Source organism: Aulostomus chinensis, chromosome 22 (assembly GCF_037954235.1).
Source record: "Aulostomus chinensis isolate RoL2024-O1b breed Wild chromosome 22, RoL_Achi_v1.0, whole genome shotgun sequence".
Taxonomy (NCBI): Eukaryota; Metazoa; Chordata; class Actinopteri; order Syngnathiformes; family Aulostomidae; genus Aulostomus; species Aulostomus chinensis.
The window spans coordinates 7,965,963-7,987,574 of NC_141341.1; the positions used below are offsets into that span (position 1 = coordinate 7,965,963).

At 43.2% G+C, this 21,612-nt stretch overlaps 2 protein-coding genes across 6 annotated transcripts in view; both read right to left on the bottom strand.

The window, feature by feature from the left end:
• Nucleotides 1-10,208, bottom strand: part of LOC147240597 (relaxin-3 receptor 1-like) — a 58,733-nt gene extending 48,525 nt beyond the window's left edge. Inside the window, exons 1-3 of one of the 3 annotated variants that reach the window (XM_086192971.1) lie at nt 10,135-10,208; nt 8,630-8,704; nt 6,408-6,541 (exon numbers count right to left, since the gene is read on the bottom strand). The gene's annotated coding sequence lies outside the window, so the exon portion shown is untranslated. Of the gene's footprint in view, nt 1-6,407; nt 6,542-8,609; nt 8,820-10,134 lie in introns of all 3 variants that reach the window. The other 2 variants (XM_086192970.1, XM_086192972.1) reach the window with 2 other exon arrangements.
• A 3,662-nt stretch (nt 10,209-13,870) lies between these two features.
• LOC147240599 (teashirt homolog 1-like) overlaps nt 13,871-21,612 on the bottom strand; it is a 157,100-nt gene continuing 149,358 nt past the window's right edge. For all 3 annotated transcript variants that reach the window (XM_086192871.1, XM_086192870.1, XM_086192872.1), the window contains one exon: nt 13,871-18,425. In XM_086192871.1, coding sequence (XP_086048997.1) covers nt 15,103-18,425 — 3,323 coding nt within the window. In that variant the 3' untranslated portion in view covers nt 13,871-15,102. The remainder of the gene's footprint in view (nt 18,426-21,612) is intronic.

The window sequence follows — 21,612 nt, forward strand, 5'->3', positions numbered from 1 at the left end:
ACAGGAAAAAAAAAAAAAAAAAAAAGTTTAAAATGGGACTCGACAAAAGGACGTCGCAGTTACAGGATACAAACTTCCCTGACTGCTTTAATGACGCTTTCAACATAAGAATAAAGAAATGCGATGTTTTGATGAATCAATAACCGATCGTGGCATGATAAAACGTCCAAAGTCCTCATTTCAAAGTAGGCAGCTGAAGGTGTGGGTGCATGTAATACGCCGTCATCTCTTATAATATTGTTTGCAGGAATTTTTTTTTTTTCTTAAATGTAGATTTTTTTAAACTGGAGCTGAAAATAGCTCCTCCCACTTAGCGTCTCTATTACAACACACAAATTTCAACTCCAAGAATTTTATAGCTGAAGGAGGGAAAACGCATGCTTTTCTCGAAACCAGTCGTAGCACAGCAGGATGCTGGGAGCTGCAGAGGCCGTTAGCACAGACAAGGAGGATGAGCTCCAGTTGGGCAGTGACCAGTGTTGCTGAACCCAAACACCATTGGCCACTTGTATGAAAGTCTGCCGGCCTTTGAAGCAGTTTAACATGTCATCATCATCAGCAACGCCCCTGAGAGAAACCCTATGCACTGGACCTTTAATGATGAGTGGTGCCAAATGGTGAACAGTAAACAACCCGAGGCTCAAAGGTTTGACGACACGATGTCAGCTGAAGTTCCGCATACTTGCTTGCCACGTAGTTGTCGACTGTATTACGTAATCTGAGCAAACATCACCTGCGGTTGGTGGAACAAGCTATTAAATTGCAACGCTTATCAAACAATCTCCCATGTGTGTTCTGAGGTGGGCGTGTCCCCACAGGGTTCAGCCAGGCAACAACGTCCATCAGATTCTGGATCAGACTGCATTTTCATGTCAGGACCAAGGCAACCGACCCACCTCAACTCAGGCTCTGTTTTTGGTGTCTGAAGCAACCCAGTCACAATGCATTCAATATAAAATGAAGCAGCGTGTCACGCATTCGACGCTATAAATAGAAAAAAAACCCCAAACCAACAACAACAAAAGAGATGTATTTTATCTGAAACTACTGAAGTAAGCTTGCTGAGTTGATACGTGCATGCCTGACACAAAACAAAGACAAGCTTTAAATTTTGGTCCAATTTTAGACTAATTTGTTAGGTGGTTTATCATTTGCGTTCTGTGCCAGGTCAAAAATGTACATTATATCAAAGATTCCCTGCTGAAGCTTTGAATCTATGATGGTGGGAAAGATTTGAATTATGCTTCCTTTGACTTTCTTGTCAGCCATAAGTACAGAACACATTCCTGTTATGTTTGGGGTTACTAAAGCGGAGTGCATCATGTGGATAAAACTCCGCCGCGTCTCACCGTAGAGACATTAATTCAAATGAGAAAGACAACAAAATACACCAAGCGTCAAGGTTTGGAAAACCTTCCACAACAAATGGACGTATCTTTCCCACGGCAATGAAAAATGGCAGTATATTATAACCCGGAGTGATGCTAAGCTACTTAATGTAAATTCTGCCCTGGAGAGGAATACGCTGCTCTGTTTTGTTGACCGGTACAAGGACATGCACACGTCATAACAATGAAGACAAAAAGAGGCAGGAAATAGCTGAAAACTGCGCTGCAGTGGCTGAAAATTGATTTCAAGTTCTGTCACTGAGGGTGAAGACTCCGCGCACGCACGCACACGCACGCACACACACACAAAACATCTCACCAACTGCCTTGAGAAAACAAAACTGTGCCATTAAAAATATAATAGGATTATCGTTTCTGTTTGTTTGTCATGGTGGATCAGGGAAATTACAGTTAAGAGAAGAGCTTAGAGCCACATTGTTATCACCACTTCAGAAAACGAAGCGCAAACACACACCATTTGCATATTCATTTGCTGCTTTTGAAATTCACCTTTTTAATTAGTCCGCATGTAACAATCACTTAATATCTGCAAACACCTTGACACCCAGAGAGAGACGCCACAAACACGTCCGCGGCACTTAACACGGGATCATCAAAAAGCAGAGAAATAACATAATGGTGGTGCGATGCCTGAGTGGGAGGGAAAGAGCTGAGGAGAGACATGAAGGCTAACTGTCACTCAGCAAGGTTGTAGGAGCTGTTTGTTTGTTTGTTTGGTTTTTCGTGTAAAGAACAAAAACAAGCCCATGAAGCAGACAAAAGCTTTAGGTCAGGAAGATTTAAAGCTGCCTTGACTCATTCTTGGGTGTTGTCTTGTTTGTTGTCTTCGTGGCTTCCTTTGTGTCCTCGTCTACCACCAGACCATCCCTTCTTCATTATCCTAGAAGACAATGCAGATGATTGCACAGAACTGAACCAGGCAATGTAGATGCCCTCAGTTCCCTGATGGCCTGCCTGTCTCCAAGCAGTAAATACTCCAGCGACACGATATCAATCTTGAAGAGGACTTCACAACCTGGTTCTCTTGATCTGAGAGGCATTTTACACTCTGGTTTGGGTCACAATTGCTTTTATTAGCCTTTCAACTTACCACTGCACTCATTCCTAGCAAACTTGTTGAAAACAAATCCATACGTCGTGTGGAAAAAGACAAATCTGTACGTTACTGTGGAAAAGAATTGTAGCTGTGAAGATGATTTGGCCTCCATAATACATGCTGAGGCAGACGTGGTGGTAAAGTAGCGTGATCCACGGATCAGGAGCTATGACACATCTTAAAGACATGTATAAAAGTGAACAATATTTACGATCGTGTCGCAGCAGCAGCGTTGTCTAAAAGAGCAGCGATAAGGCAAGCGTGTCGCATGTCAGGGAAAATGCCTTACTTTACAACGTTCACAAGAGCAAAAACACAATTGCGTATCCGCCAGGTGATTCAAATCTGACGCAAAAATGTTTCTCAAATTTCAAATATGTCATGCAAGTCACGCTGGGTTCGCCTTGGTTCCTTTGTCCTCTCATTGTTAGTCGTGTACGGCGGTATCAGGAGTCAGTATTGATATCTGTTTAACATCGTCTAAGCCGTCTTTTTAGTGAGGTCCTTGTCTGATTTTATACTCACAAAAATGCATCAAATCCATCATCTTGAAACAGTGAAAATAGGTTACAGTAGACGCCTGGATCAGTGTTGGAATATTAGACAGAACACTTAGATAAAATGTTTGAAAGCTCATCCAACCCCCCCCCCCCCCCCCCAAAAAAAATACACTTGATGTTTGTTAAAAAAGTTGAAGTGCACGACAATCTCTGTCAGCACTTTGTGTCTGTAAATAATTCAAATAAAGACTCCTTTCATTCAGCTCGGCTTCTTTGAGCGGCAGGTGCACTCAGTTGATTTGACAGATGTTAATTCGGTCCTATTTATTTTCTTGTTTTCCTTTCTTTGGACAGAGAACAATAATCATACCTACTGAGTGGAATTTCCTCCAAGTCTCCCACTTTTCATCCCCGCTGGTTTTAGTTCCAATTTGTTTTCAGACAGTTTGGGTTTTAAGGTTAAGAGTCCAGGGGCAGACAGAGCTGTCGGACCACACGTCAGTCGTCAACCTCCCTTAGGTGTTGGTCTCACACCGTTTCTGTTCTCGTCGAACCGTTGAGTGGACGGACGCATCTGCAGTCGCTGTCGCCTCACTTTGAAGATTTTCCTTTAATTGGTCACGTCTGTGTATAACATGTCACTGTGAATTTAAACTCCTATCGTCTAAATGCCCCGTCTGAAGGATTGGCACACGCTTTAAGTCAAATAATGAAACTGCTTTACAAGTTGCATCAGAAATACGTTCCTTCCCTGAGCCGTCAGAGTAGAACAGCCTCTCCAGGCTGTTGTTTTTTTTGGGATATCCCCTCAACACTGCAGCCAATTCACTGTATACTGTGTAACCACGTCTGTTTTATTTTTAGGGTCGCTACGTAGCACTTTCTGACATGTTTGATGTGTTTGCGTGTCTCGGCGTGATATGCGTGTGTGTGTGTAGGCCCTACATAAATAACACAACTCTGAATATGTGTGTGCAGTAAGGGGGGGGGGGGTTGCATGTGGATGTTCCTTCTGCAGGGCTGTCTTGCTGGCGTATTTCTTGCTGACATGTCTGATCAGGAAGTGATGACAGCCTATGATTGTCAAAACGCCTGTCGGTGAGTGGCAGCTTGGCTTTGGCTCAGCCTTATTTTCCACTTCCCTTCCCCCTGGTTTTGTCACATCTCTTTCCCAGCAGTGAGGTTGGCTTAACTCAGAGTGAAGGTAAGAAGAGACACACACGGGCTTCATGAGGAACTCAATCTCGGCGTGCGGTGTTAGGCCATTGTAGATGTCACGCGTTAATACTCCCGCAGCAGCGCGGAAGCGAGCCAGGTAGTGACAGAGTGGGAGTTGCAGCAGGAGTTTGGGGGAGCTGAGTTTGCTTGACAAACAAAGTAGAACTGCTCCTCGCATTGTGTGCTGGACAGGTATGACAAGCACAGAACATGCAGCTTCTTCGCTAGAGGAGAACTCAAACCAGAATCCCCTGAGCAATGCACAAACACATTAACTTCACAGTAAAGTTCTCCTTTCTTCTCAGGATTGAGTAGGTTTGAGGATAGCATGAGGTTGCAGTTTGACACAAGGGAAGGAAGGGCAGCTCAGAGATGCATCACACCCCCGCTGTGGTGGGAATGAGCTGTGACAGTCAGGTTCCACCTCAGGTTCTGCCTCAAGGCCAGAGATCCTTCCACTATGTACATGTTTACAGACAGTTAAGATCCTCCTTTTTACTTTATCCTCAGTTGGGCTGAATCAGAACTTCATCAGTCGGAGTGTCCGGGGCGTTCAAAGCTATTATGCCTGTTTTGATGAGGACGTATCGCTGTCAGAGCTTAAATATACGTTATGTAGTTGTACGGCCTCCCTCCTCAATGTCGGACAGCCTATTCAACCATCCCTACTTTTGCCCTTTGGACATTTGTCACATGACTTCTGAATTTTGCTTTGAACACCTCCGAATTACACGACTCCAAAAGGCCACTCAAAGGATTTGACACGAGGAGCAAAGGAGAATATCAGGTTACTTTTGAATAACGTCATTTCTGACTGTGAGTCAGCACTGTTGTTCAGAAACCATGACCATGATTGTCCATGGTTGTTTTCACATCATAAGACATATTTCCTCAATGATTCATAACGGTTCTTGGAACGAAACGTAGGATGTTGCCGTGGTGACAACAGCCGATAAGAGTGCCAGATCATAAAACATTGGTGTGTGTGTCGTTCTGGAAAGCACGGAGCAGCACTGTATTTTGTGGAGATCCGTCTCGCCTGATGGGTTGTGTTTCTTGCTCAGTCGTAACCTTTTTGCTTTGTTTCGTTTCATTCCCCCATTTCTCGATTGTTGAATACACAGCGATCATGTTGAGCAATGACAAAACACAATAAGCCAGAGGTATCCTTTAAGTTAACGAACGAATATCTCAAACTCAAGCCCTGAATCTCCGAATAGATCAGCCAGATGCAGACTGATAGAACAGCTGTTTGGGTGTGTTCGGCTCATCAAACCAACTCATCCTATTAGCACAGTTTAGTACAAAGTCCATACTTGTCACCGTACTGCCGCTCCTAAACCGCCCTCTTGTCATTCCTCCTCTCATTCCGTTTGTACTCCGATCATGATTGATGGAAAACCATGAATTAAAGAGATGTCAAACTCGAGCTAATGATAGGGACTTAATGAAGGGTTAAAAAATATAACTGGTGATATATTCAGAGTGGTAAAACACAGAAAGTGGCTGTTCTGTCTCTTTGCAGCCAGTTGGCTGGCTTGTGGATCTGAGACACCTCAGACCCTAAACTGAGATCTAAGACCTTCTCAACTTGTCTGTTCGTATTTATGAGCTGCTGGACTATGCAGGGTCAGCGATGCTTTTAGCATTATTGGAAAATATGAATCTAGGTTTTTGCACCGACGACTGAGAGAGAAAGTAGTCGGCTGTGTCTTATCAAGACGGCTGAACACTGAAAGAACTTTGAAATATAACATGATAATGGGCCTCAAAGAACAAGTTCCTTCTGTCACTTTTAAATCTCTAGTAGGTTTTGCATGAGGTGAGGCTGTACGCGCGTGTGTGTGTGTGTGTGTGTGTGAGAGTGTGTGTCAGCTCAGATTCACCAAAACTCGGGAAAAGCTTCCTGGTCATGATGAAGCCCAAATATTCCAAATAACATGCATTCTGGAGCAAATTAGCATAATTAGCACTCTCAAAATAGATGTGAGGTCAGTGGTCGTGAAAATGGCACTGAAAACAAGGAAGAGGAGCGCTGTGTGCACTGACATTGAGGTCCTGCTCTCAGAAATAGATAAACAGAAGCACTTCTTATTTAGTTGTGGCAGTGAGGGGTGGACAAATCCCCCCCACCCAAAAAAAGACCCATGCTGTGATCACTAAAGGTCATGCAAGGAGACTCACCTTCTCAGACTTCTAAAAACCCTGATTTCAGGTTTGTGTTCGCAGGAACTTGATGAACAACTGTGTTGAGGAGCATCTACTGTGGAAGAAGTCTTCATGGATCCCTGAAGAATTCTCTCCGTCTCCTCTGAATCCTGAAAAATCATTTTAGTCAGCAGCAGAAAAAAACGCGTATCCTTTTTTTTTTTTTTTTTTTACTGCTTATCCGTTAAGGGTCGCGGGGGCAGGAGCCTATCCCAGCTGGCGCAGGACGAGAGGCGGGGTTCACCCTGGACGGGTCACCAGTCCATCGCAGGGCCAGAATAAACATGACGTGCTAGAAATTAGCATGCGCTCGGATCAGAATGTGAGCATCTTGTGTTGCTGTGGAACTGAACTGACCTTGATTCAACACCACACGTAAGAAACAGCTCAGCTCTTCCTGTACTGACACTGGTAATTCTTCACGTCAAAGCAAAGTGTGTCAAATAAGAACAAATGCATGATTATTTTCCATTTTGAAATATGCGCCATTGCGGTTGCAGAGCAGGTGAACTATTGGATTCATTTATAGTGGGAATGTAAACCCCACAACAAGGTGCATTATTTTACTGCTGTCTTTAGGCGGCTTCATGTAGTCCATGACACCAACATTGCTGCACTGCACCACTTGATCATTGCTGACACGTGTCCTACTGTGCCTCGATCTGGAACACACTCCAGCTCAGAGTGAGTCATCAAAATGCCAGAGGGCACAGGTGAGGGGGAAAAAAAACAAAAAAAAAACGGTCGCCTTGATAAAATGCCACTTTACAATCACAAATCCTCTCAGTGCAACATAAATAAACAGAGCTTTTAGAGCGAGGAGAGCAACCACGACAACCAGCAGCTGCGGTCAGCACATCTTTTGAGAATTCTTTTTAAATGAATATCTTCAAATAAAGTCTTATAAATTACTCAGCCTTTTAGCTTAGGGTGCAATTATTTCTTTAAAAAAAAAAAAGAAGATTCCTCTACTCTCTCTCTCTCTCTCTGCAGGCCCACCTCCTCCTTCAGTTCTTCCCTCTCTGACAGTAGAGCTGCACATAAAGACACAGCTACCTTTGCATAATGCGGATGCGCCTTCTGTAGGTCGAATGAAGCTCTGTCGACATGTGTCAGGAGCTTCTCGTGTAGGCTTGGACTAATGATGGCACAGCGGCCAGCCCACTGCCCCTCAGCATATGCCCACTCTCACATATCTGTGTGGCTGTGAGTGTGCGTGCGTGCGCAGGGGGTGGCAGGGTTCGTCACGCTGATTAAAAGCAACCCCCCCTAACAAAGCCCCTCAGAGAAAGACAGCAGGGAACATGAACCACTGTCAGGTTGGCCCAGATGAGGACACAGGATCCATGTCACCTGAATTTACCGGCCTAATATGACAGCCAAGTTGTGATCCCTTGTCTGGGACGTGTCACATTTGCAGAGTTTGGGCCTATTCTCATGCAAATGATGTCAGGTTTGGACGGAATGTGAATGAGACTCGTCACACTGTCCAAGGCTCTAAAGTGAACCACACGAGAGCAGTTTTTCCACACAGCTCACAATGAAATAAATACGACATTTGACATTCAAACCTGACAACCAAAACCAGGAATAGTTCAAAAATAATGAGGAATTTTGCGAGAGGAGCCGCGGCAGCATGAGTGTAACCTATTTACTTTTCTTAGGTTCTAAACAGGATATATAGAAACTCCAATGGGAACATGTGGTCTCTGGGGTGGGGGGGCACTGTGACAGTGTCTGATTGTGAAAGGACACAAACACATGATAACGTGTCCAAACTTAAAGCCACAGTGTGTAACTTCCTCTTCAAAAGTAATCACAACAGCATAGAAGGAGCTTGTAATTGTGGTTCCACAGGTGAGCAGATCTCAACCAAATGTGGGACTAAAAGTGCATGTTTGTTAGTTCCTGGTACTTCTCAAGGAACTAAAAAGGTTTCTGTGGCCAGTTGTTGTCTGGGTTTCAATCGTGACCCGAGGTCCTGGGTGGAATACGCAAATCAGGCCAATAAAATGCAGAAACAAAAGCTACTACTCGGCCAATCAGAATTCTTCAGCAGTGCTGCCCAACCCAAAAGTTCCTAAATCCATGGAAAGTGCTACTCCTGGAGCGGGAACATTTCTGGGAGTAAATCAATGGCCCCGAAACTAAATTTAGACCCTTGATGCGACATGTTACCTTCTTCATTTGGGAATCACCTTTGGGTCTCAGTAGAAAGTCCTCCATGGACCGGGAGTGGGATGATGGTTCCAGATCCCCACGGTACAAGACACCTGTGGAAGAATTCGGACCAACTAGTTAGACAGCAAGCTCCACCCTCATCATCAGAACAGTCCTCATTTCTCAAGTCCCGAGGTTCCTAATGATGGTCTCCGTACAGGATGGTCACTAAAAATAAGACATTCAAATAAAAAGGGCTGAATACTTCAGGTGCTTTGACACAACACTGACGTTGCTACACAAAACACCTGTGGGCTTCACAGCCAACCGTAGAATAAAGGCTTTGATAGATCCTAAAAGACACTCCATCCATTCAGTACGCTGGCAGCCGTCATTATTCTCCAAAGAATCGACTTTGTCACTTCTCCATTCGTCAAGAGCTTTCCCCTCAGCCTGATGAATTATGTTGTCTGTATCTCCCAAAACAAGACTCACCGCTGACAGGTACACAACACTTTACAAGATGGTTTTGACTGCCTGCAGATCTCAGCGGGGACCAACGTGTCAACAAGCAATCGGATTGAACTCTCTGTCCATGATGAGATGTCTCAGGTGATTCTAAACCTTCAGCTTCTCTTCACTTCCTGCATTCATGTTTTGTTTTTTTTTTTTAATATAAAAATGGAAGGTGCTCTATTGTTTTGCTGTCAGAATGACAGGTAGAAATGAGTCCACCTCAGGTGTGTTGGAGATGGGAGAAACACACTTCTGCTGCCGGGGCGTCGTTACTTCAGGAGAATTCTCATTACCACGACTAGTCTCTCTACAGTCCGAAGATTTAGCCCCACGACTCCAAACGCTGAACTTTCACGTTGATCGATGCATTGTTTCTTTATCCATAACTGACTGGATAAATCTGAGGGAAACATTTGGGGAAATTTTGGAATTTTGGCTGTATTTTCCATTATTTCTGATTGACAGCATATTAAAAAAATAAAATCGAAACATTTTGGTGCTGCAATGTGTGACTGTTGGTTAATTGAAGATAATTCTAGGTTGGGTTGCATGACCTTGAAATATTATCACGATATTGTGGGGTATTTTTTTTTTTCCCAAAAAATAAAGCAACGAATAAAAATAAGCTCGTTGACATGACAAAAACACTGTTCCGTGACATTTTCAGTTCTATGATCATACAAACACAACAAAACATAACACGTCGCCTCCATACGTTCAGTCTGAATGATTCCAGACATCTTTGTTTACAGACAACAGCGGTAATTCAGAGTGAGATTCAGACTGAATACAAAAATAAAATCACACACATATCAGGTCGAGGTTAATGTGTGGTCGTCTGCAGCAGACGGTGCTACTACTTCGTCACTGCGGTACTCTTCCTGTAGCTGTTATTTCCTTTCAGGAATGCTGGGATCCAACTTTTTAAGAAGTTGCTTGGGATACTTGTCCTTTTGTGACTGAAACGAATATGGAGGTATAACCATCTGAAGAAGAGAAGAGGGAATATTTCTTTTGATGAACTTACCCAATCGTCTTCTCTGACAGAATGTTTTCAGCCTTCCTCAGTCTGGAGAAGTGAAGGTGTGTGAAGCCTTTCTGGGTTTCCCAGGTCCGATCACAGGTGAATGAAATCCTTCATCAATCAGACCTCACAGGTGATCGTCATCATCGTCACTGACCCGACTAGAGGGAGCTACATGACGTCTCAGAAATCACCCGCAGTGATTCACAGGAATCCGTTTCAGGTGCCAGGTTTTAGACCCAGACCAGCTCTCATTGCAAACTCCAAAAGATGAAGGATTTGTTTCTTAAACCTCCACTGTAAAAGTTCTGACTGCTGAAAATAAATTAAGTTTGTCGGAAATTCCTTCCAAAATATCCAAGAGAAACTGAGAGTGGATGGATCTCACCATTGCTGGCGGGCTTTTATCCTGATGGTGACCCTGTTTGTTGTCTTGAATGTTTTGAGGGGATCTGGGACAAATCAGTTCAGTTTACAATACAAAGGGAACAATTTTAATCAGCGTCTTCCCACTGCAGCCAGCAAACTCCAGGTTAGTGAAGCTCTGAGTTGAAAAAAAACAATGACAAACACGTATTTGACATTATTACCCTGCACAGTACACAATAACTGGCTTGATTCATTTACTTCCTGGATTTTGCCTCTCAGGCTCCACATAGGGTTAAATTTTCCATCAATCTATATTTGAATGTGGTAGCGGGGGAGGGGGGTGTCACTGAATCCTAGCTGTCGGCCTGAGTACACACGATACACGTCACAAGTATTCAAACACTGCCTGCACCATCATGTGCATCTCACTGATGCGTGATACTTCATGGATTTACAAATGTTAGTGCTCAGTAGCCCAGCAGCCTGCTGCGACTCAAAGCCGTCCATTTGGATGATTATAAATGGATAACAGGCCGCATGGCGATGCCTCTTGTCATAAACACCCTTTTGTTTAACATCAGATTTGTGCCGCCGTCTTGCCGAGTCTCTGTTCGCCTCGTAATGGTGATGACATGGAGCCAATTTATTATTGTGTTTGCTTTAAAGACAACAAGAGCCACGAGAGAACAAACAAAACATCGACTGCCTGACAAAGTCGCATGTGTAGCTTTCGTATCTGTTGTGACAAGAAAAGCGCCGGCTTATTCAAGATACCACGCTACATGTGGGTGCTGCATGTCTGCTGCATGTCTGCTGCATGTCTGCACCACACCAAACAGATGGTGAAAATGTATAGAAAATTAAAAAGCCTGTGTTGTACTTTAATGGCCGAAGCTAAAATGATCAATTGAATCATCATCATCATCATCATCATCAAATATCTGATAGAAAAGAAGCAGCTCAGCAACAGTTTTGCGGCTTGAAGCCAACACTGGTGTGTTTTATGTGTCTGTTATCACGGACAACAACTGCGATTGTTCCCCTGTTGTGAATTTCACTAAATCTGCTCCTGCACATTGCTCTGTCTTGTGACTGTTATCATATGTGACTCTAGCATGTACTTCTCACCGCCGCCTCCCATGTTTCGCCGCCACACAGAGCTGCAAGGCACTGGAACGTTATTGTTTCTTGGGAGAGACGCCTCAGGCTAGTGTTCAAGAGCTGCGTGGGGTGGGAGCATGTCGACTTAAATACCTTCACTGGAGAAATGCCACAGCCTCTTTTATCAGGTGTCTCACTTGCTGAACTATAAAGCCGAGCTCTACCTTAAACAATGGAGTTAAATCCTGATTTTGTATGACAATGTTTTATTTCCATTTTTTTCCTCTTCAAAAGGATTATGTCTTTATTTGAAATTAGTTGTTTACTGATTTGGGGTTCATCATACGCTCCGGACTGAAAAACAAAACAAAATACGCAAAAAATGTTCACAAGCCACCATACTGCACTAGAATGTTCGTGCCGACTTTTACTTCATAGGTACTTTTTTTTTTAACCGTTTCTTCTCCAGTAATTTCCCATTTTTTCCCCCCACGTCCTTATTTCCCCCCCCCCCCCCTCCACCTTCTTCATCAACTGAAGTGACCTCCCTCCACGGTGGCAGCACAAAACCTCCATCGCATACAAAGGCAATTTTTCTCGACAAACGCGATGCCCAAGTCAGTCTTACATCACTCCGATTATCATGAAAGAACCTAAAGCACTAGGAGTAGAACATCATGCACTGAACTGCTCTATTTCTCACAACAAAAAGTTTCTGTTTTTCAAGGTGCTGCAGGGCATTTTTAACACAAGATAAGGGAGGGATGATCAGAACATTTTATGGAAGAGCACTAAACTGCTATAAGATTATCTGAACATCTATAGCGCACAGATTTGTAATGCTTATAATTTCACATCTGCATGACAATTTTGTTGCTAGGTTTGAAAATATCCAAAATGCTCTTCATTTATATCACTTAAGAATTGGCCTATGAAGAAAGTTTTTATTTTGCATCTTTCTGATTTCAGGCAACCTTGCAAAAAACATGACCGTCTTCCGTCTTTCTGTCCTTTTCCGAGCAGAGCTCAGACGTGCTGCACCTTCAGCCAGGGACTGCAGCTCTGTCTGGCACCTGAGGAGACCGAGCTTGTGGCCACGTCAGAGTCAGAGATCTTGACCCTGCAGGGTGATTGAGGATGGCAGATCGCTGCTTCAAACACATTCCAGCTCTTATGTAAGTTGCAGGAAGAAAAAAAAAAATGTGGAAAGCTGCTGCTCTCTACAGAAACCCTTCAGCGGGGTTGTGATGTGGCCTTCCTCTTGACTGATGTCAGTCACTGATCCAGATTCCAAAGAAGTCAAACCAGCTGTTTGTCTGGTTCGAGGCAGCATAGTGGGTCTGTCAGAGCGTTGTCAAAATCCAGGCTGTCACACTGGATTAAATTTATAATCTTGACAGTAGATTGTTGGATGGACATTTTAAGTGCCATGGGGAATACCACCAATGACACGTGCAGCGGGACTTACCTCGTGGGTATGCTGCAGATGACGTCCTCACATCAGAGACTTGTCAGCTAACGGGAATCTGAGGAGTGATCGATCTCGTGACCCAGTGTTGTTCTTCAGGTCCATCCAGAATTTACAGGACACAAGAACTGCATTTTGTTCATTTGCTGCCAGCTGCTGGGCCAACTTCCAACAAGTTCCATCAAAGTTTCAGACAAACGTTTAGTATAAAACCTAACTGATAGACCCAGACAGCCCACAACTCCACCAGCAAAGAAAAATTGATGTGCCTGAATTAATTTTGAGTTCTTCCTTGGTTGACACGCCTCCACTAAAACCCGTAGACATCAATCTGGTGTTTTTGCGCGATCCTGTTCAACTAACCACCATAACCAGCTTGGTGTTGGTAACTTTGAATAAAGAGATGAATCTACGGAACTCCAGAGGGGACATTTTTGCTTAATCATCCGTTATTTTTACCTTCTCCATGTCTCCTCTGCAGCTCTGTACAAATTCTACACGGAGAATTGAACAATTTACTTAAGTTTAAGTAAATGATGAGTGTTTCTGCAGACTTTTTTTTTGAGGGATGTCATATAAATTGTCCTGAAATATCTAGAGATACTTCAAAGATGTCTTTTCAGAAAAAAAAAAAAAAAATTATTTCAGGGTAACGGTTACAAAACCTCGAATTATACACAATAAAACAAAAAAATGTCAGCAGTACTCCATTGTTGTGTGTTGTTGTAGTCTGGTGATTTATAGGTATTAACTTCCCACAGACACAAAGTTACTCAAACGACGCAGAAGTTCAATCCAGGACATGAAGTTTATTTTACAACTGAAGATAAAAGAATGCCATTGTGAGTAACTGGGTCGATGATCAAACCTGTAAAACTATCACTGCGTGACAGTTCAATGTAACGTGGGGTAGAATACCAGGCATCAGAGTAGATGCAAGTAAAGTTCTGTCATTTGATGTAAACCACATTAAGGGACCACCATTTTTACTGAAAAAAGAACATTGTAGTCCACAATAACTCTGTAGTTTTATACATATTCCCCATATTTGTCTAGAAAATAACATTATAAAAATGCACACAGTACAAATAATTGTAAAGAGCAAGATATGCTGACATACATGTATACATACTTGCTGATAATTCATACGATAACTTTTCAACTTCATTAATTTTACAACTGTAGATTCACAATAATAAAATTGGTAGCCTACTAACGCAAATACTGTACAACCAGGAAATAATACTTTTTACTAGAGAAACAAAGATTCTAAACATTGTGTAAGGATTTCTGCTATCTTAATGGCAAATACAAAAACAATATCACAATTATTCCCTCATATGTCAATCAGGGAATTAAAACTCAGAATGGTGTTTTTTTTATTCTTACATGTTCGTTTCTTCATCAATTTACACTTCCTTAAAGTGCTGAAATCATCTTAAAATTTCATGACACCATCATTCAAATGGCTGCTTTTACCTTCATATAAATGGCTGTAAAATTTGTTAGACAGGGACATCGATCTTGTCGACAGGAATGAAATTTCTTTAGACGTATGCTCACTGCTTTACATAAAAACATGCACAAATGGTCTCATAAATAATATGCAGGTTGTGTTGAAATATATATGTATGCTTTTTCTTCAAAAATCATTCAAAATCAGTGATCGAAATAAGAGCATGGTCCAGTTTTAAAACAACAGATGGACTATTCCCAAAGGCTCAGAAAAGATGCAGTGCATTAAGAAAGCAACAATCAGTCAGTGACTACATAGTGCCATGGCTGCAGCACCATTTCGGTACATTTATGTCACCAAAAATTCAACAATGTAGCTTTGAACCTCTGCAGTGCAAGCTCCTGCCATTAAAGATAACTGAATAAATTGGACTATGATGTGTAAAGCTACCGTGTTTTTCATTATACTATATGTGGTAACAATGCTTTATACAGTTGTGGCACTATCTGTTATGACAGATTGAAGCTTGGAGATATAGTGCAACAATAATCTGTCATGCAATCAGATTGATCCGACTTCATTGTTTATCAAACTTCTCCAACTCTTTCACAAAGATGAGATGGTCCTCTGGTGACTTTCCGTGTGTTTTGCAAAGGTGCAATTTGATTGCGTGTTTGCTCACAAAGGTCCGATTGCACAGTTTGCACTGATATAAAGAGCTAGAGTCTTCTTCTGTAAATCCAGATGAACTGAAATTCTTGTCCTCTATTCTGCTGACTACTTGTTGCTCTATTAAATCTATGGACAGCTTTGAGAGGTCCTTTAGGGTGAACCCAAGGTGGGACTCCAGATGATGAATGTAAGACGAGGGAGTTCTGAACTGGGATGCACAATCACTGCACAAAAACAAGGGCTGGCCAGAGTCAATATTCTTGAGGAACTTTGTGCTGCCTGTCCGCTTCAACTGGTATTTTACATTGGCCAGCCAATGTGAGATAGTAGTCATGGAGAGACCAGTAAATTTACAGATGTGGACCCGTTCCTGGGGTCCAAGGTCACTAATTACAAACTTTCCCTCTGGAGTTTCTCGAAGACTAGATGCAAACTGGGCCTGGAGGATCAGGAGGTGCTGTGGATTCCAGTTGGACTGCCTGCCTTTCCGTCTTTGGATAGGAGACAGCTCCTCTAATCCGTCCTCAAAAGTAGAGCCATCGATGTCAGATTTTTCAGAGATGGAGGATGGGGTGGTAGACTTTGGTGTTAAACGGCCAGTCAGATTTTTCACCATGTCCGAAATATCCATCAACGCATTCTCGCGCAGGGGTGGAGAGGAGGATTGAGAGAAACTTTTAGAAACTGTTTTGCTATTATTTACACTGTTTGGTATTGTATTAGTACTCTTGGCTGAACCTCCATTTTTGGATTTGGTCAAGTCCATGGGCTGATCATCATCGTCATCATCCTCGTTACTCACGGGCTCTGCTTGCTTCATCTGTGGAGCGTTGTTGTTGATCTTATAAAGCATTGAAAATGGGTCTATGAAGGGGGTCGCCACTTTTGCAGCTTTCCCCAAATGGTTGTTCATGATTGACTGCAAAGCGCTGAGAGGGTTGACAAGTGGTTGCTCGGGTGAGTGGTCAGTGATGATGCTCAGGTTGTTGCTGCCGTTGCTTACAGGCTTTTTTGGTGAAGCAACCTCTCGCTTTATCTGTTTGTCTATCCTGCTCTCGGTTTGCTCATCTTCTTTAGCTCTCGACTCACTCTGGTCCTCTGCTGCAGTACATTTAACTGCCTTCAAGAGGTTTTCTGGAGCCTGTTTTTCTTTAGAATTTGGCAATGGAGATTTTGCAGACCTGAATTTAGCCTCTAAGGGTTTTTCCTCTTTTTCACTCTTAACGGAACTTTTCATTGTCACCTTTTCCACAAGCTTCTCCATGGCCCGTACATTGTTCTTGTGGCTTGGTGGTGGAGATGGACTGTTTGGTGAATGAATTAGAGACCCTAAATCAGAGGGCAATGCCTTCAAATTGTTGCTGCTGAATAAAGGCTGAACCTGTGGACATGATGGCAAAGAAGACTTTAAAGACCCGTGGAGTTGATAGGCAGCATGAATGCTGGGGTATCCACCCCAGGTTGGTGTGCCAGTCTGGGCCTTGCTGATTGCACTTGAAACTGTGTTCTCTAATGACTTTAAGATGTCCAGGCCACCTTTAGGCGTCTCTTCTAAGTCCTCTTCTCTCAGATATTGGTAGGATCTAGCCTTTCCAGGTTTATCCGATTTTTCAGGGGGGTCCTCCTTCTCTTCTTTGATTTTTTTCTCTGCTTCCATGGTTGTTAGATCCTCCTCCTCTAGCTTTTTTTCTTTTTTCTCTTCAGGGCTAGCCGGCTGTAATGGGGAGTCAGGCTGTGACTTGCCATTTGGAGCCGGAAGTCTTGTGGTTGTCGGTGGAAGAGGAATTGACTGAATTTTCTCTTCAATTACAGGATCAAAAACTAATTGCTTACCCTTTTTCGAGGCTGTATTGGTTACTTTGAGAAAGTGTCCTGTGACCATCATATGGGCTGTCAGTTGTTGCAAGGTGTCGTGTGAACTGCCACACTCCATGCATTTGAGAATTTGTGCCTTGCGTGCCTCAAACTGCCAAGTATAACTGGCACCATTTTGGTAGCCATAGCGATTGTTTGGAGTGACGTACGGATTGGCCACTTTTTGGTCTTTTGGGGTCTCTCCAAGAAGTATGCCAGAAGAGACAGACTCTGGGGAGCTTGGGGACATCAATTCTTGAAATGCTCTTTTTTTGGTTGGGGGAACAAGCTTTGAGGTGAGGGCTGGCATTGGTTCTTTTAGAGGCACTTTCTGATAGTGTTTTGTTTTGATCATATGAACACTAAGGTCTTGCAAGGATTCAAAAGAGTGGCCACAGTACATACATTTAAGAACCTTCTGGGCATCTTCCTTGCCTTCCATTTCTAGCAAAGAACGTTTGCGTGGCTTGGACCACTTCTTGCCTCGATCATCTTCGGGATCCTTATTGTCATCACGATAGTGGCCCGTTTCATTCATATGGACTGTCAGACCTACCAGCGTGTCATAGGCTGCACTGCAGTCCTTGCATCTGAACTTACTGGCGCCTGTAAAAACAGGTCCATAGAGCTTATTGTTTTGCCTGTAGAGCTGTACAGTGCTGAAAAGGCTTGGTTCAGGGAGAAGTTGGTATGGAGTATGCTGTAGGGTTTTGGCCAACGCTGCTTGGTGCCAGTCATATGCTAATCCTCCTGCGTTGCCAGAGTTTACACTGGCGCCACTGTTGCTGTTGCTTGACACTGTTTTTGTGGTGGTACTGCTGGTGGTAATATCAGTCGAAGCTGAGGCGTTGCTAGTGCTACATCTGTTCTTTGACAGGATGTTACCCTGGCTGTGATTGTTCAGGAAACCATTGCTCCCTTTGTGATTACTCCCATTGTTGTTGCTAGAGGCAACATCATTCCCTTGTTTACTTTTCAGCATGTCCAGTGCAATACTGGACCAGGAGGCATCAGAGATCAGGTTTGCATAGACGGCTTTCATTTTTGCCAAACTGTCCTGAAGTGAGAGGCCATTGATCGACTCTGTGTTCTCCTCTAGCTTCTCTTCAACCTTTTCCTGACCATCGCTGAAGAAGGATGTTGTCTTGAGATCCACCAGCTGATCGCTGGTTGTGCTGAGTGGTGATGCATAACCAGCGTCTGGGTTAGTGCCATTGCTGAGTGGAGAGTTTTGGCAGCTATATTGATCTCTTCCATCATCATCATCATTGAAGAGATAGTCTGCGTCTTGCCCATCCAGAGAAAGGCCATCATCCTGCAGATGTTCATCTTCATCAGTCTTTTCCACTCTAAATTCATCTTCAGGTCCATAAGCTGAAAAAAAGATAAATAAGAGAATGATTACTGTTGATACTGATGTAATGCATATTGTTGTCCAAGTTTACCAGTTTATTTATTTTTCCATAACTTTAAATAAATAAATTGTGTTTGTTGGGGATGGGCAATGGGCTTTCAGCTCAGTAATTTTTTTCTGAATGAAGATTTCTTTATTTCGCCTGCATAAAAGAGGAATATAGAGCAAAAATCTTTTTCAACTGTTAGGCCACACAGGTTAAAAAATCTCATAAAAATCTGGGGGGGGGAGGGGGGGGGGTCAATAATCCTGGACAGAATCCAGAGGTTTGCAAAATTAAGCAGCAAATATGCTTATCTTGACAGTGATAGATATTTCTCTTCACTTTACAGCTTAATGAACCTGTTAACCACTGCAAGCTTAGAACCCAGGATTGAGATACAGAAATGTTTCAATTTACATTAAAAATAGAAAATAAGTGCATTGTAGAGAAGACACTCCTCTAGACTGGATTCATATTGATCCTGTGCTGCAAGCTGTTATTCCTTATTGAAATGAGTCTGTTTTTGTCCTTCTGTGAATGAAAAAAAAAGGTAGGAGAGGGAGGAAATATTCTCAGCTTTGTTCCAATTTACTCTTCCTACAGGCCACACAAACTATAGATTCAAAAGTAGAGATAGTGGGGGAGAATGCCAGCTGCATCAGCCTTGCCAAGCCACGGCTGGCTGGAGCCGACTTGGCATCGGCTGTGGAAGTCCTCACAGCGTGATGCGAGGAAACGGCCAGTGGACATGACAGCCTTGTTGTTACTGCCGACTCTCTCTGAGTACTCACAGCATCAAGTGTACCATTTTAAAAGAAGACACAGAGATCTGCTGGAGATTAAAAATGAACAGAAGTGCAAATTGTAATTGGAACGCTAATATAACAGGAGGAAAATATTAGAGAGCCAGGGAGAGGAAGGAATAGAAGGGTTAAATATGCTAAGGCCGCTCCCCCAATCCATCCCTCATAAGATGCTTGTCTGAGGTGCCAGAATCAGTCTCCAGTGAGGAGGCAGATGTGCTGTCAGCTTCAAACAGCGTGTAGCACTCTATCCTGTAATCGGAATGGACATAATACCTGATGTTTGTGAGGTGCCAGTTACTGCTGCCTGGGAAAAGCTGGAGGTTCAACAGCTGCAACTCGCTTTCTCTTTTATGGGTGTGAATAAGTGGAGTGTGTGTGTGTGTGTGCGTAACAAAGGAGGGAAGATACATGCTTAGGAGTGCTGCTTGAGATGTAACCGACATCCTTTCGGTTGTTAAATAAATTATTCTGCTACTAGTTTTGCACTTAATGGTAAAGGCTTAATTATACACAAGCCAATCACAAAGTAAGGTGATCTCAACCTTAATTCAAATGCAGCTGTTCATTTCTTTCAACCTGTCTCATCCTCCTAATCTAGATGCAGCCCACTAAATAAATGCTAAACTGAACCTTTTCAAAGTCTATGTGGTGAGAGTAGTTAAAGACAAAGCGGCTTAGCTGACAAAGAAGAGAGAAACCTGACAGAGCTACAAACACACATTCAAACACCGAAAAGTGCGGCAACACTAAATTCTAGTCTTTCCCTGCCATCCTCCGCATGTTGCCTTGACAGGCATCCGTGTCAGGAGTGTGTCAGTGTCAGCCCGAGGTGTCAGTGTCCACGCAAACAAGCCTGAGAAGAGGTGGGAGGGGGAAGAAACAACAACAAACACAAGTCAGCTACCCCCCCCACCCCAACCTGCTCCTGTTCAAGCTTCCTTCTCCACCATCTGTGTCAGAAAAGCTGCGGGTGCCACCGCCGGCTAATAAGGCAATCAGAGATGGAAAAGATGCTGACACGGCGGCTTTCGAGCGTCACTCAGAACAAAAGAGGAAGAAGAGAGGGAGGGAGAGTGGGATAGGGAGGGGATTAAAATCGGGGGTGGAGGGGAGGTGTCTGTTGTGGTTGTCAGTCAAAAATGTAAGCCCACTTTGTGCTGTCAGGGAGGATAGGGGAAACGAGGGGAAGTTTTGAAAAGAAAAGAGAAAAGATGTGTTTAGGCCAGCAAATAGGAGGTGTATGTGTGTGTGTGTATGTGTGTGTGTGTGTGTGTGTGTGCGTATGGGAGTGTGTAGATGTGCGTGTATGTACATATGAAAGAAAAAAACCTTGACAACAAAAAAAAGTTTAACAGCAAACAACAAACTCATGTGTATGAGAGTTTGTGGCTGATCCCCATTTGTGTGTATTTGTGTGTGTCTCAATGTGTTATAAGTAGGTTTTGCAGTGTGGCTAATGGGGGGGGGGGGGGGGAAGAGAGCCATCTGCGTTTGGAGAAGAGCCTGTCACTATTGTTGTGCCCAGAGTCCAGGATTTCCTGCTGCAGACAGGTGACACCACAGTAGGACATTACCCCCCCTCTCTAAACACACACACACACACACACACACACACACACACACACACACACACACACACACACACGTCTCCCAAAAACGACAACACCCAAAGACAGCGAGATGTGTATAAGGTCTTTACAAACTTATTGAACACGTCAGGAAAGAAATGACACTTAGCTGAAGGAAACACAAAATACTTCCTTTTCATCCATAAACATACATCACACATAGACTTGGTATCCAATGTCAGTACTTTTACAGACATATAATTTTGTGAACCTATAAATGTATCATTTGCCTTCTTTTGCTCACAGAAAATCAGATTTTATATTGTTTTATAAGTAAAAAATCTAGTATCCTACAAGGACTAATATGACAACAAGCCTTTTCTTGGACACATGTAGCACTACAATTTTAAGCCAACACAAAATAATCTAAAATTCATTTTCTAGTATGCTTCAGGCTGCCTAAAACATTCTGTACGTCTTCATTATCACAGCTGAAACAGTAACACTTGGCTGGTGTCTGACAATTTCTACGAGATAACATGCGACAGGGTGAGATAACTTGACACGCCACCGGCACAATCAACAAATTTTTTCCCCCCACTTTTCTATCTTTCATACACACCTGCACCCACGCTTTCCCCTCTAAACCTTCTTCATTTATTCATGTTGTCTCAAAAGAAGAGGGCAATCCCGGCACTCATTTGCAGTGCTAATGTCCAATTCCGCCAGCTTTCACCCTGCTGATTTAGCCTGCGTGGCCGAGCGCTGCATTCAGAGCGGGGCAGCAGGC